This window comes from Channa argus, chromosome 8 (assembly GCF_033026475.1).
Source record: "Channa argus isolate prfri chromosome 8, Channa argus male v1.0, whole genome shotgun sequence".
Lineage (NCBI taxonomy): Eukaryota > Metazoa > Chordata > Actinopteri > Anabantiformes > Channidae > Channa > Channa argus.
In genome coordinates this window covers 6,849,651-6,876,283 of record NC_090204.1, presented here as the reverse complement: position 1 = coordinate 6,876,283, position 26,633 = coordinate 6,849,651, and the positions used below count along the sequence as shown (strand labels likewise).

Here is a 26,633-nt window from a genome sequence, read left to right as displayed (position 1 = left end):
GTTCGTTCGTCTAAAGTAGGTTAACAGAGGATTCAGTTTAGGCAACCGTATTGCATTCATATTAGCTAAACAGCAAGTAAAGTGGCTCATCATATTTTTGTCCTACCGTTGCTTTTAAAACATGCTACTTTCTTTGCCGGTTACCTAAACTAGAATGTTCATTACAGAGTAAGAAACAAAACTTCCATTGTTAACGTTTTCACTAACAAACTAGATGGCAAGATCCCACGAACAGCTCAAGCAGTGTTGAAAACGAGCACACCCAAACGGTAGCGAGGTATGCTAACATAGCTAGTACGATTAGCCATCAGAGGTATGCTTAGTAATTATTAGCAAACTATTATGGAATCTTGTCATATTTCACCATCCGTGATTGCTGGTCAATAAATTGAAAGTGAGGAAGCCAGAAATGACCAACATTAGCGACGACTTGCTTGGTAACGTTTGATATATGTGTCGTTATCGGTTGTCGTTCAGCAAGCTAACAGTAGTGACAGTAACACTGTAAGGCAGAGCTTTGGCTGCTTTCCTTTGTGCCGTGAGGAGACTAGCGTGTCTCTGTACCCTTTTTTTCCTCCAAAAAGACACATTAAAGCTCATTATGGCCTTGCTTCTGGGACAACGTTTCATTAAGTCAAAAACAAAGATTCTATTGAGCTTTAATGCATTTGGAGATGAATTATATTATATACTTAAATGGCACGAAAGGCGATGGGACGTTAACGTTTGCGTCGTCTTGGGCCAACTCGAGTTAGTTCAGCGTTACTGATTCGTCCACTAGAGCTCAAAAAGCTCAAGATATCACGTTAGAGCCACTCAGGTTTTACCACACCTGTAATCTCATAGTAATGAAGCCCACTGTGACAGGGAACTGCCGTTAGACTCTAAAACTATTTTTGTAATAAAACTTTGGTCACCGTCAACAACGAAGTCGCTGGGGAAATTTCGGCTAGATGCATTTATTACATTTATATGTGATACATGGCGTTTCGTCGGAGACGTCAGCGGTGCTTTAAAACCAAATCCTTTAACGCTACAACAAAGAATGACTGTACTGTTGTTATGAAGCGTACACTACGCTATCGCTGTGCTAAGTAATGATGGGGCTAACATGGAGTAAGAACTTGGGCAAACACGTCGCTGGTGTTTTCTGGGATTTCATAGCTTCTGTATTTTAAAATAGAAATAAATAAATGGTCCACAACGGTGCTTTACTCATCACAGGAATCAAGAGTACAGGGAAATGTAGTTATTCTGAAGACTGGAGGAATCACCAGTTGGAAATGAAAACAGTCCCAACTAGTTGTTATTCTTTGCCTGCAAATTTTATTTTTACTGTGTATTTTGCCTGCACCCCAGTGATGTTGTCAGTGGCCTTGGTGTAATTTCCCTCTAGTAGCCAGTATATGCTTTAATAGCAGAAAGGCTGTTTAACTTGAGTTGTCAAGCACAAACAGGGAAAAAACAAAACTTCCTGCCCTTTTTTTTTTTCAGGGGTCCACAACATTGAATACTAAAACCACCTGTTCCTAGAGACAATAATTCTGGCAGGAAAATTGATCTAGTGTATGGCGATCTTTATCATTTTTTTTATGAATTGATGTAAACAGTATTTGAAATTCACAAAACATTCAAATATTCTGGCTACCTATAGCAAGACAGACTAGTGTGCCATTTAATAATAGTTACAGATATGTGTAAAAGGCTGCCTTTGCAGGAATGTAAGATGAATAATAGTAAAGGTATTCTCAGATTAGTGCTTGTGTGTGTTCATGTATTTGTAAGTTGTTTCATGTTTGTGCTGCACAGCTCCTTGTTTTTTAATTTTTCCACTGTGCCAGAGGATTGATGTCTGCCTTCCCTGTAGTGACCCTGAGGGTCACAACACACTGGATCTGTTGACTCTGTGCTTAGAGCCTACAGGAACTGTAAAGTCAGACAAGATATCAGTTTTTCTCAAAGCAGGATGGTCAGATATCTTTGACACATCCTTTGAAATATTCATTTTCATAAATGCATTGTTCAAGGTTTACATGTTTTTTTTTGTTGTTCTAATACTGAAATAATTACTAGGTAATAGTTAACTTTTTCTATGTTAATCCATGGCCTTTGCTCTGTCTTCTCTGGCCCATTCTTACTGTTCTTTCAACTTCTCTAGTCTCGTTTTTCCTTCCTTCTCCTGTTGGTGCCAGTGATAAATCTCATTTATGGCCCATGGGCTGATTAGAGTGAGAGTGAAAAATGTGGCGTGGAGGAGGGGAACTGGGCCTAGGTTTAGTTCCTGCTTTCCTAGAATCTGGCCTTCATTTGATAATAGTTCATTTATTAAATGTAACATGGATGTTTAGTCAGAGGGGAGAGAAAGAACAAGTGACTACAACATCTAGTTAGATGTTTATTATGTTATACAAATGTTGTACACTAAACAAGACGTTAACATCAATTTTCGTTGAAACAGTTTTCAAAAGGTGTTAAGGTTGTGTTAGACTATCTATACCTAATACTTTGTCATGTGAGTGTTCCCATTCTCTTATAATTAACTGTTGGACCTCCATAGCCACATAAGAGCTCTGTAAGGCTCCACTGAGGTGCAGAATTATGCCACTCTCTCACATTCTTTGACTGTTTACCCTATGGTTTTCTGTAGAAAAAGTGTGTCAACATCCTGGGAAAAATAAACAATGGTTTCAAAATGGGACTCATACAGGAAGTAAATTTAAGATAAATTTTTGTTTCCACTATGATGGGTGACTATCTTATGTCAGTATTTTAGTCAGCCCCATGTAATAAACAAGGAAGGCAAATGCAGAGTTGTTTTGCTTGCATCAGATTTTTATCACAGACCTGATGATGCACACTATTCTTTTATGAAATGTTTTTCCATTGTTTACTCTTGTTAACTGAGCTTAAACAATTAGGTTTGACTCTGATCTCAATGTGGGCCATATATTTGGTAATGGATTTTAATGATGGCATTTTCAAATTGTGTTTTACAATTTCTAAATAACTAAAATATCTTACTCTGCTCTGAGATTGTTGTGGAACAAATATTCAAAGTGAGTTCTTTGTAATATGGGTGTTTCAAAACTAAAAACATGAGAGAACAAAGAGTAGGGCCATGCAGTAAATTCAGATTTCTCATGAATGTGATATTATTTATTTACAAAGTCAGAAAGTTACTGGATTTTTAGATTATACCCGTTGATATTTGAGAGTAAAATTGACATTTGGGAATTTAAAAAAAAAAAAGGGAAAACTTCACTGTCAGCTAATATAACTTTCACCACCATCAAATATGATTTCAGTTTGATACGAAAACATTACTTATTTCATTATTCTTTTAAAAAAATATATCTTTGGCATGTCTCCACTGCACTTTCATTTCTCTAATGCACTATGTAGTGAAAACATAGCATTGCACATTCACAGACATGATGCAGTTCTTAATTTGGAGATATTTTTAGCCTTGGGGCCTAAAGCTCAACTTAACAGAAGCTCTTAATCGGGAAGGGCTTCAACAGGTCAAATACAGAGCAAAAAATATCTCTCTCCTGTACTCACATAGTACACACACCCCATAGTATACAGTACTGTTATTTTACATATACACACACTTTACATACTTAAACATGTTCACTAAAGGACATTTTGTTAGAAGATGCTATATTATGAAGCCATACATATACTTTGTATTTGTCCTAAATGCATTCTGAAGAATAGAAGCCTGCCATCTTGTAGGGAACACCAAATTGCACATTCAGAAATTTTTTCTAAGTCATTTTTAGACTTTTTCTGTCATTTAGTGGGCATTGGAACTTCCGGCATCTGGAAGATTCTTTTCACCTTTTCATTATTTTAAACTTTTTTTCTGAAAACTGAAAGTCTGTTAGGCAGATTTTTTGCATGACTCAGGGGGGTGTATTGTTGATGAGTGCTATAGCAGCTTCCATTGACCACATCAGTCCCTGAGCTCCATGCCTAAGCCCTCAAATGAACTCAGCTGAACTCAGCGAAGTGGCAGAGACGGACAGACAGAGTCAGGCTCCTTGATGCAGTACATGTGGTGCAATTTTCTCACGCCTGCCAGATAAGTGAGGTCCGTCTTTGGAGCAGAGTACTGTCTGGATTTGAGCAGTATTAGGGCAGAGTTCAGAAAACTGAAGCACCTACCCCACACTGTTGTGTGTATTTTTTCAGCACAGGACAGATTAAAACGAACGATTTGTGTAAAAAGTGCATGCTATTTAGATTATGAATTGTAAGTTTCCTTTACGGCCCATTTCAGAATAGGTTTCAGTCAGTGCCTAACAGTCCCCTCTGTTCTAACATGTACAGTCATATTTGACAATAGAACTCCTAGTTTCTCTATTTTTTTCGTGCACTTCAGTTTAGTAGTGTGGATTTTGGTTCCCTTTGCTAGTGGTTTGCTTGTGAATTGAGCTTCCAATAGCTTTTCCCTTGCATTATGACTGACTCTTTAAATACCCAAGACTGAGAGGGGCGGGTAGGGGGTGGAGATTGAGAGGCAGGCAACCAGCTGCCTCCAATCAGCTGCAGAATCCATGTAGGGGTCAGACTGGGTGAGAGGCAACAGCCAACGTCAGAGGTTTGCTCTGAAAGGAGTGATGGAGAAACAAGAACTAATGCACTTGGACAGGAACATAGAAAGACATAAATGGACCAGGACCTGACAACAGAAAGATTGTGATGAAAATTTGAAAATATGAAGATGACAGAAATGCAGTTGGAGATTGTCAACTTTTTTAGTCAACAAGGGTGGTATGAATAGACTGAAGCATTGAGGCAAAAAGCCTTTAAAACAGGGATAATGCAAATTCCACTGATAGAAAAAGAGAAATTTGTTTTGTGCTTTCGGCTTTTCCTGTGAGTGCAGGGTTGCCAGAGCAGATCGTTTGACTGCATGTTGATTTGGCACAGTTTTTTTTAGGCCGGATGCCCGTCCTTCCGCAGTCCTCCCCAATTTTTACCGGGCTTGGGACTGGAACTGCTCTGATGGGGATGGGGATGGGGATGGGCTTTTGGGTGTTGACATGTGTCGACATGTGGTCGGGAGGAGCGGGGAGCGAACCTCCGACTCTATGATCGGTAGGCAAATGAGCCACTACCGCCCCCTTTTGTATTTGTGTTCAAAACAGTATTCATCTAATAAAAATAAATATGTCAAATATCACTTTTACATTTATTATTTCACTGTAATTACAAGTCATTTATTTAAATTAGTCTGTCAACAGAATGAAAATATTTTTGTGGCCACACCAAAATTAAATTGAAGCTATGATAATAAAAATACTCAGCATTAGGTAGATCCTAAGCCTTTTTTAGCTAAGTCCTTTAATAAAAGTTATGTTATTGTCGAGTCCGATCTGCTACATATTTATACGTTTTGTCAACAAAAGATAGCTTTCTGTAACAACACATCTAGACTGTGCAGTAACGACCCAAGTTTTCCTCTTATGTATCAGAAATGTTACCTATTTAACATCATGCTATGCAAGGTTTTTAAATTACACATCAATGAGACAGATACATAGGTGAAAAAATACACACACTGTATGTATAGTGAAAATACATCCGGGATGTATAGATCATCCAGGAAAATACATCCAGGATGTATAGATCGCACAGTATTTTCAGTCACAGTGTCTAGCCTTCTGTATTCAAGGAGTACTTTGTATACAGGTGAAGTAAAATATGCTATTGTCTATTCAACTAACTTGTTGAACCAGAGCATTATAGGGTAGAGCCAAACACACAGCTAGCATGTGTCATCATTCTTCTTTTCTGAGAAAAGGAGATGACAGAGGAAAACGATACAAAGATGCAACTAAGTGGATCATTCTCTCTTTGATCTAGTCAGCCTTTGATCTATTTCTGGAGGGTACTGGTGGTGGTGGAAGTAGAGGGATGTGCTCCTAAATGAGTGTCATCACGCAATTCTAAATCATTGTTTGTTTCTTTTTCTACATTCCTGGTCTTTGCACTGGTCTAATTATCCACATCTTCTCTGACCCCATGTTTCTCTCCTGTGCTTCATGGCCTCATCTGCACGTTTCTTTATTTACCACAACAAAGACATTCCCCAAGCCACATGATCTTGATTAAGTTCCTTCTGTATGGATAAATTACTTTAATGTCTTATTCAGCTGGTGTCTGTGGGCACAACTGTATTCATTATCATAGTGCTGGCAAAATAGCTAAATGCTGCTCGATGGCCAATTCAAGTGGGTTGATGAGAATCTAATTAAGATTAATCATCATTCTTCTGTATGTAGCTAAATGTTTGAACCCTGCCCTTCATTTTGACCAACTGAAACAACTGCTTGTTTGTTCAGTGTATTTCTGTGTGCTGTCCCAATCCAGTAAGCCTCTTTGATAAATATTTGAATGGCTGAAATTCAATAACAACAAGCTCTTAAAGCCCAATTTGTTTCCATTTCCCGGCTTTTGATAAGACAACAGATTCAGTTACGTGGTCATTCGATCATTATTTTCATTGCAGAGACCTACCCAATTACGGAGCAGTTTACTGTGGAAATGTCTTTATTACTGAAGGGAAATTCTGTTTGTGGGCTAATGTGTGTATGTACTTAAGGGTATGCCTCGTGCATTCACATTTGCGGGTTTTTGTGCATGTGCACACAGAGGCAGGAATAGACCTTTTGTGTGAAAAAAGGTGCTAATTAATTATGGAGGCTGTTTTTAAATGACAGAGCCCTGTGTTTCCCTGGGAAGTAACTTGTTCCTTTTATGAATATTTCATTGCAGTAGCTAATGAGTCCAGCCAGTCTGGGCAATCATAACCAATGAACAGCTCCCTTGCTGCTCTGGTGTAAGGCAGCTGGGCCCTGATCATTTATAACCTGATTACTGGTGATGATGATAGACTGAGTGAGTGTTGTGCATTGGATTGAATGATTGTCGTCAGCCAGCTTGTCAGTGAAAACGGATGTGGACAACAAAAGGAGTGACAAATGCCAGCAGAGGGCAACTGTATTGAAGGTGTAGCTGTGCTTCTTTTGAGAAAATTACTGAATGGGGCAACCAGGTTCCAGTGAGTACAGTGGAAACGGACATAAAACAGCCACAAAGAGACATGAGACAACCCAAAAGAGATGCAAAACAAATCCAGTGAATGCAAAATAATGAGTACTGGAGACCATCATCTTCTGTTTATCTATCAGAAATTCGAAATTTTCTCCATGGTATGCAATACATTTCCTTTTAGCAATAAATTTGACTGAGCATTTCAGCGAGCGTGTATTTATGTGTTCTATTGCCATACATTCCCTTTGTTTAAGACTTTATTACATTTATTTATGTGCATAATCACGTAAACATTCTTATTCAGTTATATGCACAGACATTTATTAGTTGGATGTGGAAGTATGATTCTGTATCAACACTCCAGAATTGACTGTGTTAGATGGCACACGCCAGGCAGAGTGGTTGCTATCCTCGTGAGCGTTAATCTTGACTAAACAGCTTAAGGAAGTCACACTCCTCTGTATGATCCCCATGTGCTCTGGCAGCCACTGATAGACAGTAAGGGCCACCAGCATACAACCAGCGAGTGCTTCCAACCACACACTATTTTTCACTTCTCACCTAACGTACTTGCATGCACATGCTAGGTGCTGTAACTAACAGCACACATAGTTCACACATCTTGTTTTTTTGAAGTGACAGAGGCATTCTGCTTGTTAGCCTTTTTCGGCCTGACAGACATGCACAGTGACTCACACAGCCGAGGGGAACCAATTGGCCTAGAATTTGGCAACACAACTGGAAATACCATTTCTAACTTCACCAAATTTCCATGTTTGCAGTCGTGCTTCCCAGATTCAACATACAATCTGTGAATTTTGAATGCATAGTTTATGGCTTGTTTGAATTTTAAGCTTGTACAATTACTGCACATCAAATTGCCTGATTTCCATTTAATCAGCTCTTTCACCAGGCCACCCAGAGAGTGAGGTAGATGGAGGGAGAGGCATGCATGGGAGAGGGCTGTACAAAAACTAGCAGTAACCTTTGAAGTAATTGAGATTTAATGGATTACCCTGCAAAAGACTGTGTTTCTTGTCAGGTTTCATGTGCTATAAAAGTATCCTTTAGCATTTAGGACACAGTTTGTGTAGTAGTTTGGAAACATGCTAAAAATCCAAATATTGACAAATAAAACAGTGTTATGAAGTGTGTCTGCCTCCATCTAAGAAAAGGGGACAGCAAAAGACAGATTGTTTTCTGTTGCTAAGAGACAGTAACTACATTAATTGTGGGTGATGTGTCTGTTGGTAGCAGGTTATGATTGTAAAATGAAAACGAATGGCTTTGAAACATTTTCATTCTAAATTAAGGTGAATTTACACACAGAAAATGAAAAAGCAAAACAAATCTTAATGGGTGCATTGAAACGAAATTTTAATTGTTGTTATCTTCCCCAACAGGGGCTGGATCTAGTCTGTCCAGTTTGCCGGGGCAGTTAAAAATGTCAGGGTGCACGTAGTTAGATTTATATCTTTATAGATTTATGTCTGTATGTTTGTTATTAATAAAACTTTTTGTTAAATGACTAATGAAAGACATTTTTAAAAATTGTATCTGTATATTTTAGTGCAGACTTGTAAATTAACTTGCAGTAACAAACAAATTTAAAGGGCTTGATCGTTGTTTTGTATTATTTCTCTCATAGCTTTTGATATGCTTTTTTTTTTTTCAGTAGAGAGGTCAACCTCTCTGGTGAATCTACTGAGCAACATGGATTTTGGAACAAGAAAGTAATTGCACAGACTGTCAGTATACATATTTTGTGTTGGTAGCAGCTGCTGATGGTTAAAAAGTAACAGATCTAAAAAATATTTAGACTTGGAAAAAACACAATTTACAGCACTCTCTTCATCAGTTCCAGATTTAAAACTATAAAAAACGTATAAACTGATAAACCTTTCTTCAGGTTCATCAATGGCTGTTTAGAAGAGCCCAAACAAAGTGATAAACAGCAACAGATATTTGATACAGTTATTTAACAAAAGCTATTCTGACATACTTGTAGTATAATTAAGTCAACTCCCTTCAATCCTCATTTGATTTCCTCCATTTGTCATCATCTCTAATCTGATCCCTGTTGTACTTTCCTATTCCATGCATTAAACAGCAACTTTTAAATATCCCATCAGTATATTCTGCAGCCTAGGCCTCCCCACGACAAGGCTTTGGGGTTTTCTGGATAGTTCTCACTTACAAGCTCTGCTAAGAGCAAGATAGTGAAATAATACCCCAAAATCTAAACTCTGCCTTATCAAAATTAGAAAACGATTGGACAGAAGTAAATATATATTCACATGCTATATTATTTCAGATAATGTCGTGTGGTGTAGAAATCAAAGGGAAACCCAAAATTAATCTTTAAAGCCACCCAGGAAACAATGGTTGTTGATAGAATAAGATGCACACAGAGCGAGCAGTGAGGAATCAGAAGCAAACCTGGAAAGATCAGCACAGTAGATGACCAATTAACGTCAATATGGCAAAACACACTCATCAATTTGTTCAGGTAAGATATGTCAACAAGGTTATGTGACACCAAGTTGTTAAATGAATTTAAGCATACGATGCATCTGAAATTTGAATCTTGCCTTTTTTTAATTGATTAGGTCTGCTCTGGTGACCCCTGAAGGGACAAGCCGAAAGCCATTGATTATTTAATTGATACATTGATAATAAACTTTGTTTTTGTTTTGTTTTTAGTTAAACGCAAAAAAAGTCATATGTTTTCTGCCTATTCATAACATGGTCTAAATGGTTCAAATATTTAATCACCGCCTTGCTTCCCCCAGCTAAACTCAGGCTAAAGGAAGTACATTAGTTTAATTTTAATACGACTTCGTTAACCATCAGTATCATTATAAATTTGTATTTATCTAAAAGTGTATTTCAAAACCACCACAGAATTTTACATTTTTTAACTAAACTGAAATAGTAAGATCTTTAAGAAACTTCAATGCATCCAAGACTGCAGAGTCCTGATGGTGTTGGATTGATTTAAAATCATCAAACACCAAAGGGGCCTCACACATTTCTTGACTGCTCCAAGCTGCTTTGCTTTCCTGTATCTGCCTTCATCTGAACTGCAGAGGCTGGAAGCTGGCCATACATATTGAGTAAATATCTAATATCGTTTTGCTTAAGATCTCCTGCCTAGATGTTTGCCTGTCAGTTCAGTGTTGGGCTTCCCCCACATTTGCTTTAGAAGACTGTATCCCATTGACAGCCTCAGGCTAAAATGGCCCCCTTATGTGTGTATTGGCTGTGCATTTTGAATATTTTTAACCAGGTCATAGTCTCTCTTTCTGTGACACTTATGAACACTTTTAGCATTAACTACCTTGGCTTTGTTCCCAATAAACATATCTAGCCAATATTCCAGATTACATATACCCCAGAGAAGCAAATCTGTCATCTGTCATTGCACACAACAATAGTAATAGTAAGCTGACTTCATTCACATTATTCCAATTTTTAAATTGGAATAGTGGCAGCAAGTATAACCTGCCAGCTTTTGACTCATTGCTATTAGGTCTCTGTTTGAAACCAGTTTCCCTATTATTGTGGAGTGTTTCTAATTTATTAGACACAGGTTAAGGGGGAATAGGGGGAAAACTAACAGTTGGAAACAGTAAATTATTTTTGTTGTCTAGATGATGTATGTGTCTGACTGGAGTGGGTAGCGTCCTAGCTTTGCAGTAGCCTTCTGCTTGTATCCACACAGTATGACCTAGCAAGTACAACCCCAAGTCCAAAAAAGGGGGGATGTGTAAAACATAAATAAAATAGAATGGAATGATTTCCAAATCTCATCAAACCAAAAACAAATAGAGGAGCATTTGAAAACTAATTATGTCAACTGGCAACAGGTCAGTGGGCAGAGGTTCACCAATCTGCGACAAACTTTGTCCAAAAATTGTGAAACAATTTGGTATGGTATGAGGGTGCATTAGTGCCTATGGTGTGGGCAGCTTAGGCATCTGGAAAGGCACCATCATTGCTGAGATGATTTACAACAACATATTGTGGCAAGACAATGCTAAACAACATACTCTATCACAACAGCATGGCTTTGCACGCGAAGAATCCTGGTGCTGAACTGGCCTGCTGCAGTCCAGACCATTAGAGCGGGGAGAAAGGAGGGTGGTCTTTTTGAGTGTCATGCTAGTGGTAGCTGGATGTTCAGAACTTCAATATTGTATCTTTAAATGTATCTCTGTTTAGTCTAGGTTTATACCATGTTTACAGCCCATGTTGGTGCACTATTGTAGACCCCCTGCTGTGATTTATATTGGTTATCTAAATGTGGAACCTTCAGCGAAGGCCACCTAATGAAGACTATGAATCAATAAATTCTCACTGCCGACTCTGCATTATGAATAAGATCTGAATTGAGTATGTGGTAGAAAAGCCAACTTTTTAATCTAATTTGTATCATATCAAACATAATTGAGCACATAAAAACAAATTCTTATCTCATGTTTTCCTTTATACATTTTAGATATACATTTTTGCAACATGTGTTGCAAAATCAACTAGATTTGATTACAATGTGTGAGGCATCTTGTTTATGTTTTTTTTTTTATTAATCTCTGTCCATTTCATTTAAAATGTTATAAACTTATAAAACTTACCCTATAATTATCTGTTTTGATAAAATGTAAACATATCTCCTTTTTAACTTAAGTTACATTGTTAACTTAATTAAGATGTGTTTTGAAATTAGATAAGACGCTCTCACTAAAGTGTAGTATTTTCTACACTCTGCAACTACTCTGTCTTAGCCTTTCTCTCCATTTCCTCAGTGCCCCCCCCTAAACCTCATCCCCAATGTCTTTTTCAGGTCATGGAGAGCATTTGCCCTTGTTAGAAGAACTATCTCAGACACAGTCAGCACGTGGGTGGGGGTCAGAGAGTGTAGGTTAAGTCATCTGGTGGTCATGTGTGAGGCGGTCTGATGCCCACCCTCCCATCAGCGCTGGTCATGGACGGGGAGAACTACCTGCATCCAGAAGGCCCACAGCTGGAAAGCAGCTTGTTCTCTGTTGCTTCATCTAACATGGAGGTATTGTATTTGTATTTGCTATTGTATTTGATTAGCACTTATTTAAACACCATACGTATATTTGCATATGGGTGTTTTTTTTTCCTTATAGCCATAACCATGTTTACTTATGTATAGAAATGCAGTTGAAATCCGATTGGGGCTTTCTTCCTTATACGTTATGACTTATATAGGTCAAATGAATTCCTTGAAGTAGATTGAGGTAATTTAGGTTACTGTCTCGGTGTTTTAAAGGTTACTGGAGCTTCTATAGCACATGGAATTTATGGAAATAATATAATACAATAACAACAATAAATTAATTCATAATGAATATTTTAGTAATCCTAAAAGATAATTTATAAATCCATACCTATCCAACACATGCTGCAATACAGCATTAAATGACTGACCACACTCACTACTTCTGCACATTTTCTCTGCCATTTTATGTCTAACACCCTGAGTCAATACAGTCCAGCGGTACACAAACCTGAAGAGGCAGTACCTTTAATGTACTGTAGATGGTATTTATACAGTGCGTATGGAAATGTTCCCTTCCTTTTTTTCAATGTTGTTATTTTTCAGCCTGATTCTGTTGTCACTTTGTCACTGAGTGTAGTTCGCCTACACTGAGTGTAGGTTAATAAAAAAAAAAAAAAAAAAACTTAAAAAGCTGTAGTATCAGGCTGCAATGTAACAAAATTGATAAAAAGTGAAGGGGTTCTAAAAACTTTTCAAATCATTGTATATACTACACACAGGAGTTTTGCACATACATACATACATCCTTCATTGATTATCTTTTAACTACTTATCCTGTACAGTGTTGCAGAGGGCTGGAGCCTATTCCAGCTGTAATTGTGCGAGTGGAAGGGTACAGCCAGTTCACCAGTCTATTACAGGCCCAACATTTATATATATTTACACTTATGTGCAATTTAAATTCACTAATTAACCGTCTTTCAACTGTGGGTTCAGGATAGCAACAGAAATTCCCTAAAGAATTTCTTGAAAACTTGTTTGATAAAACTGAAACTGATTTGCTCTCAAGATACCACAAGGGATAAATGTTTGCTGAAGTGAATTTTAATTTTGTGTGTTTTAGAGTTCATTATATGCCTCCTCTGGTTCCTGGGGATCCTTCTCTCATCCGACTGGATACAGCTTACACTGCCCTATACAATCTGGAAATCAGTAAGTGTATACAAACTCATAGAATTTGTACTTGTATTATTGTGAGCTATAAATGACAGCTCATTATCAATATTTTACATTTGGCCTCTAACAGACGCAGAATAAATGTTCTGTAACAAATAATACGTTTAAAACCCACAACAGACAACCGTTGCAACTACCCACAGGAGTTTCACACATAAGAAAATAAAATATCCCAAATGTAGTTATTGTGAGCGCAGTGTCTGTGAAATGGTTGTCTAGTGAGAGTATTGTTAATGGCAGACCGCCGTCCCATTGACAACCCCCTGCATGCCTACACCAAAGCCCAAAAATATATTTTTGCTATCTAGTGATGCTACGTTCTGGTTGTTTTTAATGGCTCGATGGAGGGATTCGAGAACTCTAATTGTTGATTTTGTGCCTAAATTTCACTGCCACTTTCATCCATTTCAATCCCCTTTTTATACATAAAGAATGAGAACTAGCCATTATCTTAATAGTTAATAAATCCGTAAATCAGAAAAATCAAATGTCCTTTTGATTTTTACATACTGTAGCGGTGATGTTCTGGTGGCTCAATGGTAGAGCATTGGGTTGGAAGGTATAAACCCCACGAGGTGTGGCCCCGCCCAGGCACCCAGAACCACCTTGATCCTGGTCCCAAGCCTGGTTAAAAAATTGGGAGCGTTGTTGGAAGGGCACCCGGTATAAAGACTCAAAGACTGAAGGGACAAGCCGAAAGCTGTTGATCAGTGACATAGTGGTTATGTTCTAAAACACAAAGAAACATTGTCGCACCTCCACACAACCCTGCAGGAAGAACTATGTATGAATACAACAAAAGTGCATATCTGCCCTTCCTGTCTGCTCCTCTGCGACCTCTTTGCTCTACAGGTGTGTGTGTCATCTATGATTAGACAAATGCAAAGACCTGATTCTGGTTTCATGTAATGTTAAATCTGCAGAGCAATGACAGAGGTCAGAAACATTAAATAAAAAGTAAATGGTCTGCACTTATATAGTGCTTTTCTGCCTATTGGTATTAAAGCGCTTTACGCTACTTCTCATTCATCCATTTGCACTCACAGTCACACGCACACAGTGATGGGGTAGCTGGCCAACACTCATCAGAACTGATTTGAGGTTCAGTGTCTTGCTCATGGACACTTTAACATATGAGCGGAGGAGCTGGGGATCAAATCAACAACTGGAATTGGTGGACAACCGCTCAACCTTTTGCACTACTGTCGACCCTAAATGGAGAATCAAATCCAAAATATTACAGTTTTTGAAGAGCAGGAACATTGACAAAAATACACTCCCTCTCTCTCTCTCTCTCTCTCTCTCTCTCTCTCTCTCTCTCTCTCTCTCTCTCTCTCTCTCTCTCTCTCCGTTTGTGTGTGTGCGTGCGTGCATGTGCGTACGTGTATATGTATATATGTGCATGCATATATATATATATATATATATATGTGTGTGTGTGTGTGTGTCTGTGTATATATATATACACACATATATACACACACTCTAAAAATGACAATAAACATGGATTTTACTAGACTGCAGGATTGCATGAAAAAGAAACCCATCTGTAGCGAGAGCAGGGAGCAGGAAAATTTAGGGAGGCTGAGGTCTGCTCTGGAAAACAGAGGAATGAAGGTTAGCAGCAGCAAGACAGAATACATGTGTGTGAATGAGAGTGGAACAGTGAGGTGAAGAAGGTGCATATAATATATATTCATAGAATGTGAATATATTGGTAGAAGGATGCTGAGGTTGGAGCTGCCAGGCAGGAGGTCTAGAGGAAGACCAATGATGAGATTTATGGATGTAGTGAGAGAGGACAAGATGTAAGACTTTGTTGGTGTAAGACAAGACAATGCAGAGGACAGGGTTAGATGGAGACAGATGATTCACCCCTGAAAGGGAACAGTCGAAAGGAAAAGAAGAAGGAAAAATAGAAGTTAGATGACTAGATGGATAGAATTACAAGAAAGAATATAGGGTAGGAGTGTGTAGAGGACAAGGAAAAGAAAATAGAAAGACCAGTTCAGCTAGGAAGAAATATAACATTTATCAGCACCCCAGCAACCCCTTATCTGGTTAGAGTTTGCTGGGGTGCTGGGCTGATCATTTAGGTGCTGATTCTAGCTGTCAATGGGTTAACCTCCAGGGTACACCCTGTACAGGTCACAAGTGAGAGTCAGAGCTGACATACATAGACAGACATCCGTTTACACATTCACACCTATGAGCACTTTAGAGTCACAAACCCAACATGCATGTCTTTGTATTGTGGGAAAGAATCAGAGTACTTAGAAGAATAAAAAAACACCCACGGGGAGAGCATATAAACTTCACATAGAAATGCCTCGGCCGGTTGACTGAGATTCACACTGTTAAGGCGGCAGTGCTAACCCCTCCCCCACTCTGCATCCTAAGAATTAACAATCTCAGAACATTTCCATGAAAGGACGGAAATAAAAAAGAAATTTAAAAATGAATCAGTGATTTACACTTTATTTTGTTTTAATAAAAAAAATTTAAATTTCCTTACACTTACACGCAAACCTAAAATTTGTCATCTCTAAACACGTAACACACTAAACCAAGCTCAGGAAGTGTTTCCTTAAGTACTGAAGTGTCATATTGTTATTGCTCAGAGTGCACTCCTTCTTTGAAGGTTCAAGCACTAGATGACGTGAGAGCATGGTCTGTGGTTTTCAGGTTCACTGACAACAAGCTGGTTTTGCAGACCTTTAATCTCACTCTCCAGCTTACAATGTACAGATATCATGATTAGATTCATACTAAGCGTATGGCTTACAATGAAGTTGGTAAGTATGAACGTTATTGTAGACCATCACCTAGCACAAACATTCCTTGTTTATAAATCTTAATCCAGAAGTGACCCTTCATATGTGCTGCAGTTTTTTTTTGTCTTAATTGATAAAATGAACAGGTTAGAGTTTGTCAAGGTTGTATATCTACATAATCATCTACCTACAGCTCTACCAGTTGCCTTTACTAATTTCAGCCTGTCACATATCCACTGAGACTCTTTTTCAGATGACCCTCTTATTTTTGCTTGTTTATTTTTCCATGATCTGCCGAGTACAGAACTGGCTTCTAAATTGTAGGATTGACCTTCAGTATACAGTGATGATGTAACTGATAATAAAACCAGATTCTATACTTTTTCTCCTGCATCGTGCAAAACTGTTACATGTAGGGTGGATAATGCACAGACGAATGCAGCACAAGACCCTTGTTTTACCATATATGTTGTAAATGGTCCTCAACCATTGAATAATGACAATTTAAGCATGTCCTAGAAAATAATAAGCTTCATCCGAGGACAGACCACAGATTTCCCAACCAGTGATTGCCTCATGATAGGGTAGTAAGTGAACAGTAAATGTCTCTACCTCTAACATGCTACATTGCACGGTATGATAATGGGTCCTCTTTAATCCCAAGTAACTTATACAATGATCAGCCACCACATTAAGCCTGGGGGTCTTAAATATGTCATGGAGGACAAGAGTCTGCATGGCCACTCTGGGCAGTCTATAGCTACACAGCCTCATAGACAGCAAAATGAGATACACTTTATTCAAAGGTGGTAAAAGTACACAAATTTAGTACTCAAGTAAAAGTGCAAGTATTGGCATGAATATTTTCCACTTCAAGCACCCCTTCAAATATTTTACTCATGTAAAAATACTAGGCACATTATCTACATTTTATTTACAAGTACAAAAGTAAAAGAACTCCACTGAGAAAACAAAGTATTTTTAAACAATTTATTGTAATAAAGATCACTGTTGGTAGAGGTTGACCTAATTATAACAGTTTTATGTGGTGAAAGGTAATCATAATAATACATCAACATTTATTGGTTCATTATATGTTTATAAAGAAATGGACAATGTTTTATATTAAAACTGATTCAGTGATAATGTTGTGACTGATTTGTGTATTTACATGTAGACTACGTGTAGACTCATGCACAGATATTTTGGTGTGCAAACATCTGCAGTGTTTGTTGTCCTATTGGACTGCTTAAAATACAGTATGTTTGGTTTCCGTTTGTTCAATTTTTCAATTTTTTGCAAGGACTTTAATGAGGAAAATTCACCCCCGGTAGTTTGATTCTTTAGAACAAACAGCAGTAAAAGTTTTGGTATTTTGTGGTTAGGTTCTGCGCCATACAGCTGTTTCTGAATGTCTGTTTACAGCAGGAAAAAAATATGAAACAGACTACCGATCTGCTTCTATTTTTATGTCTTGTATAAATCTGTGATTGTTATCAATCTTATAGGATCTTACTTAAGATTAGGATGTCTCCAAACTACACTAAAGACATTTCTAAGAGTTTGTCTGCGTAATGCATTTATGTAGTGAGTGGATTAAAGCACAAAACTAGCTTTATGATATGTAAGTAGCCCCGAATTTAGTTTCCCTTCACTGCAATATTCACTGTTGATACTGCCTGCAGCCATACTGGAAGGTTTCCAGTACTATGACTCAATGTTCAATTATTGCACATGGTTAATAGCTTGAGGGTTAAATTTCATGGTTATGCTCGTTGTAAGGAAGACTTCTTCCAAGGAATCTTAGCGGTTGGTTGATGGAGGTCATGGTTTACTATATAGCTTCAGGTTCAGCACTAAACGTCTTTGTCTTCTCTAGAAGTAGTATTACACTGTTGACAAACACTGAATAGATTTTGTTTCTTCACTCCAAACTTGAGAAGCCTTTGTTTATTTGATAAACACTGCTATGGAGACACAGAAGTAAATATTTCTTAGTCAGAAGTTAAACTTTTTATTGTTTAAAAATACAAAAACTTAAACTAAACTGGCATCTGAACAAACTCTCATTTAAAGGGAAAGTAAATCTACTAAGTTCAGAGTCTTATACTTGTTTGTAAAGAACCACCCCTGCTTATATAGCGTAAAGAATCATTTGGTTATTTTTTTTGTTGCTGTTAGGTGAAAAGCAGCTTTCAGTAAAATTTAAACTTTATAATGGGAACACATAATGGCATTTGAAATTCTTTAAGCATCTAAGTATTGGTTATTATTAGAAATACGTAGATAAAAACGGCTTAATTGATAAACATGATTCTAGTCTGTTTTCAAACTAGTCCCTCTGGAAACTCTCATTGATGGAAGCCAAGTGTCTAAAAACAATATTGTTACATGAATAGCAAAACAGGGTCTGACTGACGATCTGTTCACAGCTATAGACTAGGTAATATGGGAAGGCAACACAATCAACAAAAGGCAACCAACTGGCTTATTGGGCGTGAGCCCTTTAACCAGCTTTGCGTTGTTGGAAAGCAGATATTGCTGCCTGCCAAAACTGTAATAATATCACCGACTCATATCACTGCTGACTAAAGGGCCAGGAAGGGGATTTCCACTTTGGATGATTACCATTCACAGTGTCATGATCTTTTGGAGAACAAAACAGATTATTTTCTAGTATGATCTCATGACCTTGTGTGTGTGTGTGTGTGTGTGTGTGTGTGTGTATATACACACACACACACACACACACACACACACACACACACACTATATTGTCAAAAGTATTTGCTCACCCATCCAAATAATTGAATTCAGGTGTTCCAATCACTTCCATGGCCACAGGTGTATAAAATGAAGCACGTAGGCTTGCAGACTGCTCCTACATACATTTGTGAAAGAATGGCCCGCTCTCAGGAGCTCAGTGAATTCCAGTGTGGTACTGTGATAGGATGCCAACAAGTCCAGCCGTGAAATTTCCTCGCTACTAAATATTCCACAGTAAACTGTCAGTGTTAAAATAACAAAGTGGAAGCGATTGGGAATGACGGCAACTCAGCCACGAAGTGGTAGGCCACGCAAAATGACAGCGTGGGGTCAGCGGATGCTGAGGCGCATAGTGCGCAGAAGTCGCAGACTTTCTGCAGAGTCAATCGCTACAGACCTCCAAAGTTCATGTGGCCTTCAGATTAGCTCAAGAACAATGCGTAGAGAGCTTCATGGAATGGGTTTCCATGGCCGAGCAGCTGCATCCAAGTCATACATCACCAAGTACAATGCAAAGTGTCGGATGCAGTGGTGTAAAGCACGCTGGCACTGGACTCTAGAGCAGTGGAGACGCATTCTCTGGAGTGACGAATCACGCTTCACCATCTGGCAATCTGATGGAGGACTCTGGGTTTCGCGGTTGCAAGGGGAACGGTACTTGTCTGACTGCATTGTGCCAACTGTGAAGTTTGGTGGAGGGGGGATTATGGTGTTGTTTTTCAGGAGCTGGGCGTGGCCCCTTAGTTCCAGTGAGAGGAACTGTGAATGATTCAGTATGCCAAGAGATTTTAGACAATTCCATGCTCCCAACTTTGTGGGAACAGTTTGGGGATGGCCCCTTCCTGTTCCAACATGACTGCGCACCAGCGCACAAAGCAAGGTCCATAAAGACATGGATGAGTGAGTTTGGTGTGGAAGAACTTGACTGGCCTGCACAGAGTCCTGACCTCAACCCTATAGAACACCTTTGGGATGAATTAGAGCGAAGACTGCAAGCCAGGCCTTTACAAATGCACTTCTGGAAGAAAAGCACACTCCTAAACCTCATGGAAAGCCTTCCCAGAAGAGTTGAAGCTGTTATAGCTGCAAAGGGTGGGCCGACGTCATATTAATAACCCTATGGATTAAAAATGGGATGTCACTAAAGTTCATATGGGTCTAAAAGCATGTGAGCGAATACTTTTGGCAATATAGTGTGTGTGTGTGTGTGTGTGTGTGTGTGTGTATGTATATGTATATATGTATATATGTGTACACACACACACACACACACACACACACACACACATATGTGTGTGTGTGTGTGTGTAACTCATGATTACAGTAGTTAATCTAGTTTTTGCCAGTATTTGATTATCACATTTAATCATTTTATTTCCTTGATTGCAGAAAACAGAACAATCAAAATAGCTTCATAATTTTATTGTGAAAGAAAGAAATATTTGTAGTAAAATCCCAACCCCAAAAATCTGCTGTCTGTATCAAAAGCCATTTAAATAGTGGAAAGATAATCACCAGATAGAAAACATTCAAACAAGGATACTGTTTTTTTACAGTGATAGTCTTATGTACACGCTTTCATTCTAGTGGTGTGTTTTGAACTGGAATCAATCACTCTCACTGATCTCTGGCCCAAGGTTAAAGACATGGAGCCAGATCCTGTGAGTAGATTTGAAAAAGCTCTGTCCCTCTGATCCTGAACTTTGGCACAAGATTAATGACAGGAATGTGGTGTGGTTATAGTTCCACCTTTTATGAGACTATGTTTTGCTTTCATTTTGAGTGTGGATGCACTTCTGTCAGCAAAGTGGGTTGTTACGTTATGATGTCTTGTAGTTAACAAGAAACTGAAAATATCTAGTTAGGGCATATGAGGGTTGAGGACTGATATTAACACTGGGTTAAAGGAGAACAATTGGTATAAATGGTGGATCTTGGACCTTCACATCAGGTAAGAGCTTTTTGTTTTCCTTGAATGTAAACGTCTCTCTGTTTCCCTTGTCCCTCTGTCGATGTTTATTTGTTAAACCTCTTCCTTTCTCTTGTCCTTCTTTTATCTTTGACAGTTAAAGGTACTGTTTTTTTTTTCACTTAAAACACCTGGTTGTTACTTTTTAATAATTCTTACACACTATATTTGGAAAGACACAAGCATATACATGTAATAATCTGAAATCAGCCCATTCTGTAATTATATTTTTAGAATGTCATTGACAAACAAAACTAAAAGTATTTTTATCTGTTAGTATATGACATAATGCAGAACTGTAGTGTTACAGCATGTATAGCAATATAACATTGCCATCTTCTCACTGTGACATTTGACCACTTTACATGATGTGTTTTTCAGTGCCCCTTTTATTCCTTTGCTGGATAAGGCAGTGTTTGTTTTTGGTAGCTATTTGGTGTAAATTTGTGCCACTCTAAGGGTGAAGAAAACAGCATTTGTCAATTTTATTTGGATAACTGGCAGTCAGACAAATTAAACCTCATCTATCCCCTTCAGGCAATACCACTTGAACGGCAGCACTACCACCACCGCTCCGGATGTGCACATGGACATGTACTCAGGATTCCCTGACATGGACTTTTCCACTCTCACCCTCCCAAGAAATGGAGATTTCTCCCAGGTTGGTTTCATGAATTTGTTGGCATATTTATAGTTGTTTTTTTTTTCTTGCTGAAATAGCAAGCACTAATTGTAATGTCTTTAAGAGCTAGAATGGAAAAACTCTTTGCAAACACAATTAGATAATTTTTTTTTTCTCTGTTACCTGTTTGTCAGAGGGAAGGACCATGCTTCTTTCATATTTTCTTCCATGTATTCTCAACTCAGCTTAATTTACCTTAGAGCAGGCTCATTAAAGCCTCGTCTAGATCACTGCAGCAGAACCCCCAATGAAATTTCCAGTCATGCCTAGTTTAATTCTACAAAGTGAACATTTTGGAAAAATGTTCAGACACTGACAATGAAGTAAAAGTAGAGCCTTCTACTCACCTGCATATTCACCCTCACAATTCCACATTACTATCATTTGCATTTTCTATTTCTGTGCACTTTTATGCCTCTCCAGCTGGTTTATTATAGTTAGAATAGGAGACAATTGTAATGACACAGACCAGTGAGTTTCTAATCTGAGCTGATGGGTGCCATTATGGAACCGTATTAAAACACAATATACTGCGATGATGGGTTTTAAAGAAATGCAGTCATGGGTTACCAAGTGGGTTGGCAGTAACCATCTCATAATTTGCCCGTCTGGTGGTAGAAAAGACATAGCTATAAGGACTTCTTTTAAATGGTTCAACATAAGGCCAAAGCAGCAGATAATGAGGGAAGAGGTGATGTTTGATAGCAATGGCAATGGACTGTCATCTTGTAACTTGATTATGGGTTTTTAGATATTTTTACTAAGCAATAGAATTTTTTTGGATCATTTTAAACTGCTGGTGACATTGATTTGATGTCTCCTTATATTAAAAGAAAAACTGTGGTAAGTTAAAATTAAACAACATTGAGAGGAGTGCTAATAAAAATTGTAGGCAACAAGGATTAATTCCGCTCATCTTTTAAACAGCAATTTGGAGATAATAACTGTGAGTTTTCAGCGATAAAACTGAAAACTCTACTGTCTGTACAGTTAAATAGCTCTTTGAGTGAGTGGAAAAAATGTCAGTTTGCACTTCACCTGGGGTGACCATCCTACAAGTAGTGTATAGTTTATTTTCTGCAAAGACAACCACTTATTCACATTGCTAAATAATGAAAACCATTCAGTGGGGAGCATTATATATGTAGTTTTCATGCACAAATCTGCATCATCCACCTAACATTAATGTAATATGAATAGATTTCCCATTTATTATGAAGTTATAAAGTTAAATCACAATACATTCTGCTGTGGCGACCCCTGAACGAACGAGCTAAAAGCCGTTGAAGTGGTATTTTATCATAGAATAACCAATTTTAGCACATAAATTGCTTAAAATCAGGCCTGTCCTCTACAGTTTGTGGGTGACAGAATTTATTCTATCCTTTTATTTTATTTAGTTGTTATAATTTTTTACCTTTGAGAATTTCTCACACAAATCTGGAATAGACTAATGTGATTAACAAAATGTATTGTTTTCTTAGTGCAGTAGTATACTTTAAGTAAAATTTACAGTATGTACCTGGTACTTCTACTTGTTGTGGATTGTTATTTTTAGGCAAATACTTGCAATTTTACTTGAGTTCTGATCTTGTATATTTCTACCACCTCTGGCAGAGAGTAATGCTTAACCACTGAAAAAATAAATATTATAAATGGATCAATTTAGGATGGCAGATTTACTTTATTTGCTGCTCTTTTATACTGACATTAAGCAGGTGTTTTCCGCATTAAGTGAGGTCCTTATAGATACATTATTCTATGGCTTTTAGATTTGTTGACATGTACAGAGTTTTAATTAAATTCCCAAACACCTGTTAACATATATTGTAATAATAATTTACAACAGCTTGAAGAGGTTATAAGTAGATAGTAGAATATACACAGAAGAGTTTCACTTCATGTTCATGTACAGGTGTGTGTATTAGTGTGATGCTACTGTGGAAAAAAAAAGAACGCTTGAAGTTACATAAAAATGTTTTGTGTTAGTGTTTTAAGCTGAGGGGATTTTAAGAACAAAAACTACGCACAAAGAGGTTTAGGCACAAGAAAATTACTTGTCATCCTCATCACGTGTGTTGTAGTGCTGGCATGGCTTTAGTGATTCACATGGAGTTTCCCTAATTTTCCATTTGCCTGTCTTAGCCCGTCTGGCTATAGCAATCTTCCTTACAAGTAAATATGAGGGTTAATGATTATGATACATGTTGGATCTAACCATCTGTGCATATAATTAGAAAAATTACAGTTCTCCTTCATGATTGGGGCACTAACAAGCATCATGTTTGGTTTCCATGCCTTGGAAATTGGAATGTCATGCTGCCTGTGTATATGAGGAAAAAGACAGTTTCAAGTTGTGTTGTGCTGTCTCAGCTGTTCTCTCTGGTTTTGGACACTCCCTGTGTGAGGCTTCCAGAGAAAATGTCACAGAGTCATCATGACTACTCCAGCACTGCACATTTAGCCCCCTTTTTCATCCTTAATTTTTCTCCACTCCATCATCATGTCAACCCTATCTGTGTCTGTCCTCTATTTGTCTATTATTACTCGGCAGGATTTACTTTTTTTTTTGCATTGTTGAACTGTGACATTACGGAAGGTACCTGGACATGGGTGTCTGAGTGGAATTGTTGATTTTATTGTCTCTCAGATGTCTGCTGTGTATACCTCTTCCATTTTCTGTTTCAGTTACAGCTGTAGAGTCATTAGAGAGTTTGCTTTTGGTTTGCACAGCTTCCCACAGTACACTTTGTTTATGCCATTCAGCAGAGCTCTGTTGGAATATCCTTGTATTGTGAGGTGAACCAATGTTGCAGCATGTGGACAGGATGTCTTATCAGTAGATTGCTGCTAAACAAAAGCCAAATGTTTGTGTATATTAGAATTAATAGACTTCCCTTTGAGACTTGATATCCCCCTTCGATTATCAGCATATATCCCCCTAGCTAACAACTGAAATGGAATACATTGGCCAGTGTACATTTATGTGGATTAATCTGGCATCTCATATTTGATCTATACAATTGAATTTTGCCTAGATGGCACCATAATATTTCTGTTATCTCATAATAGATATTTATATAACAGATATTTTAACCAAAACAGTTCTCTTTTGGATTAAATCTCGCATTAAATGTAAATGTTAAGTTCCAGGTAATTTATGCAAGTGATAAGTGTTTATATTTTTTTTTCTCCAAAGACCAGCTAGCAAAAATGTAAGCATAATACATTGTACTTGTACTGAATGTGGGAGAAAGCCTATGTCTTTGCACAAAGAAAACCATTGTAGAATCAAATGTAGTTTAAAAATGCTAATCGTAGAAGTTTGCCGCATAAAATCCTCTCGTTTCAGTAATGCATACCTTTACTTTACTGAAGCGTTTTAACTCCACTGACACCACAGCTGATCCAACATTACATTCGTTTTTTATTTTATGTTTTTTATTTAGACAAGCATATAATTTAAACTAAAAATTTAGAAGGAGAATCCAAGGAGATAAAATGAAAGTTCCTTTGCTGCAGGGTTCTGTTTTACTGGCATAGACGGTTATCTTGTTTTTCTTGATGTATTTGTTGCAGTAAGCCAGTCATGAGATTTCTTGATTACTTCCTTGTAATATCATCTAACACAGTCTTTTGAATGACCTAGTTACAAGGAGGAAGTTAAAGGTTAATTTGAAGGATTGCTCATAGGTAGGGGCACCGTTTTCCTTGGGGACTGTATTTCCACCTGATCTATTTTATTTCTATATTAGTTTTGAGTATTTGTTCAAATCAAACCTTAACATTTGTAAAAGCCAACTTTAGACCTACTGCACTTTTGTTATTTTCACTTCCACATAGTCTCAGTGTATATTGTTCGCAACATTTACACATTTATAAAAGTTGTTATTGATACACCATAATACTGTTACTGTGCAAAATCACTTTCATTCAAGAGGGGAAATTTATCTGACAAATCATTAACATACATAACACAGGGACAGGTTATGGCAGCTGAGGTAAAAATGGAACCAAAAGTCAATGAAGAGATCAGATCAGATGAGGAGAGATCAAGATCAGATCAGATCAGATCAGACCAAGATTAGATTTATAAATGAATCAAACTTACTAAACTGTAACTAATTCTGCTTGCATGTGACCTCAAACAGCCACATTACACATGTAACCAGGCTTAAGTAAAGACAACAGTAGGACATATGCACATATAACAATTAAAGTATATGTTATGTATGAGCCCGCATATCATCTGTGTTTGTATCAGTAAATTCCAACATGAATTCCTTGTTGATCCAATACGTTTTGTGTGTGTGTGTGTGTGTGTGTGTGTGTGTGTGTGTGTGTGTGTGTGTGTGTGTGTGTGTGTTCATTGTAAAGTAGTTCATCAACAGTGCATTACTCAGATCACTCTCTGTGTCCTACTAACACACACACTTGCATACACGCTCACACATTATCATAGGATTCCCATTCATACCATGCTGACACCATGGGCTGGCCATGGACAGGCGCCACGTCGTCTCTGATAGTCTGACTTCAGTATAACAGAGATGGACAAAGGCAGCACCTTGCAATGCTGACTTGATATCATGCATTCCTGGAAGCAGGGTGTTCCCCCCTACACACACACACATTGCATTTTTCAACAGATAAATTCATTTTGTTTTAAGTACAACAATTTTCAGTTATGGAGCTGTGGAACTATTAACATTGTGCTTCTCTCTGAAAAAAACTAAAGTTACGACATTGGATCACCATCTTGGATTTGTTTAAATAACACATTTGCTATCACATTCCCAGAATTTTTTTTTATTAACAACTGCATCCCCAGTTCCAGTAAAAGGAATCTAGCAGTATCTATGATGTGATATTTTTGTGTAATTGTTTACAGATAGAAGTACTGGCTGAAAGACCTTTGAATTGGCACATTTTATAGCTTGCACTTGACCTGTTAATACTTTCCTGCCTTCTTCCTTGTTACTTTGAGTTGTCTATATCAGTTTAATATAACTTCTATTAGAGGACCTTGTGAAAATAAATGTGGCTGTCCAATCACAACTAAATTGATGATACAATGTATTGACAAGGCCAAAACCTTTTGCTGGGATCTGC

The 26,633-nt window shown here is 37.8% G+C and overlaps 1 protein-coding gene across 5 annotated transcripts in view; it reads left to right on the top strand.

Annotated features, from left to right (window-relative positions):
- Nucleotides 1–26,633, top strand: part of sbno2b (strawberry notch homolog 2b) — a 56,157-nt gene that overhangs the window by 406 nt on the left and 29,118 nt on the right. For 3 of the 5 annotated variants that reach the window (XM_067512083.1, XM_067512082.1, XM_067512080.1), the window contains exons 2-4: nucleotides 11,909–12,130; nucleotides 13,218–13,306; nucleotides 21,377–21,500. In XM_067512083.1, coding sequence (XP_067368184.1) covers nucleotides 12,023–12,130; nucleotides 13,218–13,306; nucleotides 21,377–21,500 — 321 coding nt within the window. In that variant the 5' untranslated portion in view covers nucleotides 11,909–12,022. Of the gene's footprint in view, nucleotides 1–9,319; nucleotides 9,575–11,908; nucleotides 12,131–13,217; nucleotides 13,307–20,679; nucleotides 20,822–21,376; nucleotides 21,501–26,633 lie in introns of those variants that run through there. The other 2 variants (XM_067512081.1, XM_067512085.1) reach the window with 2 other exon arrangements.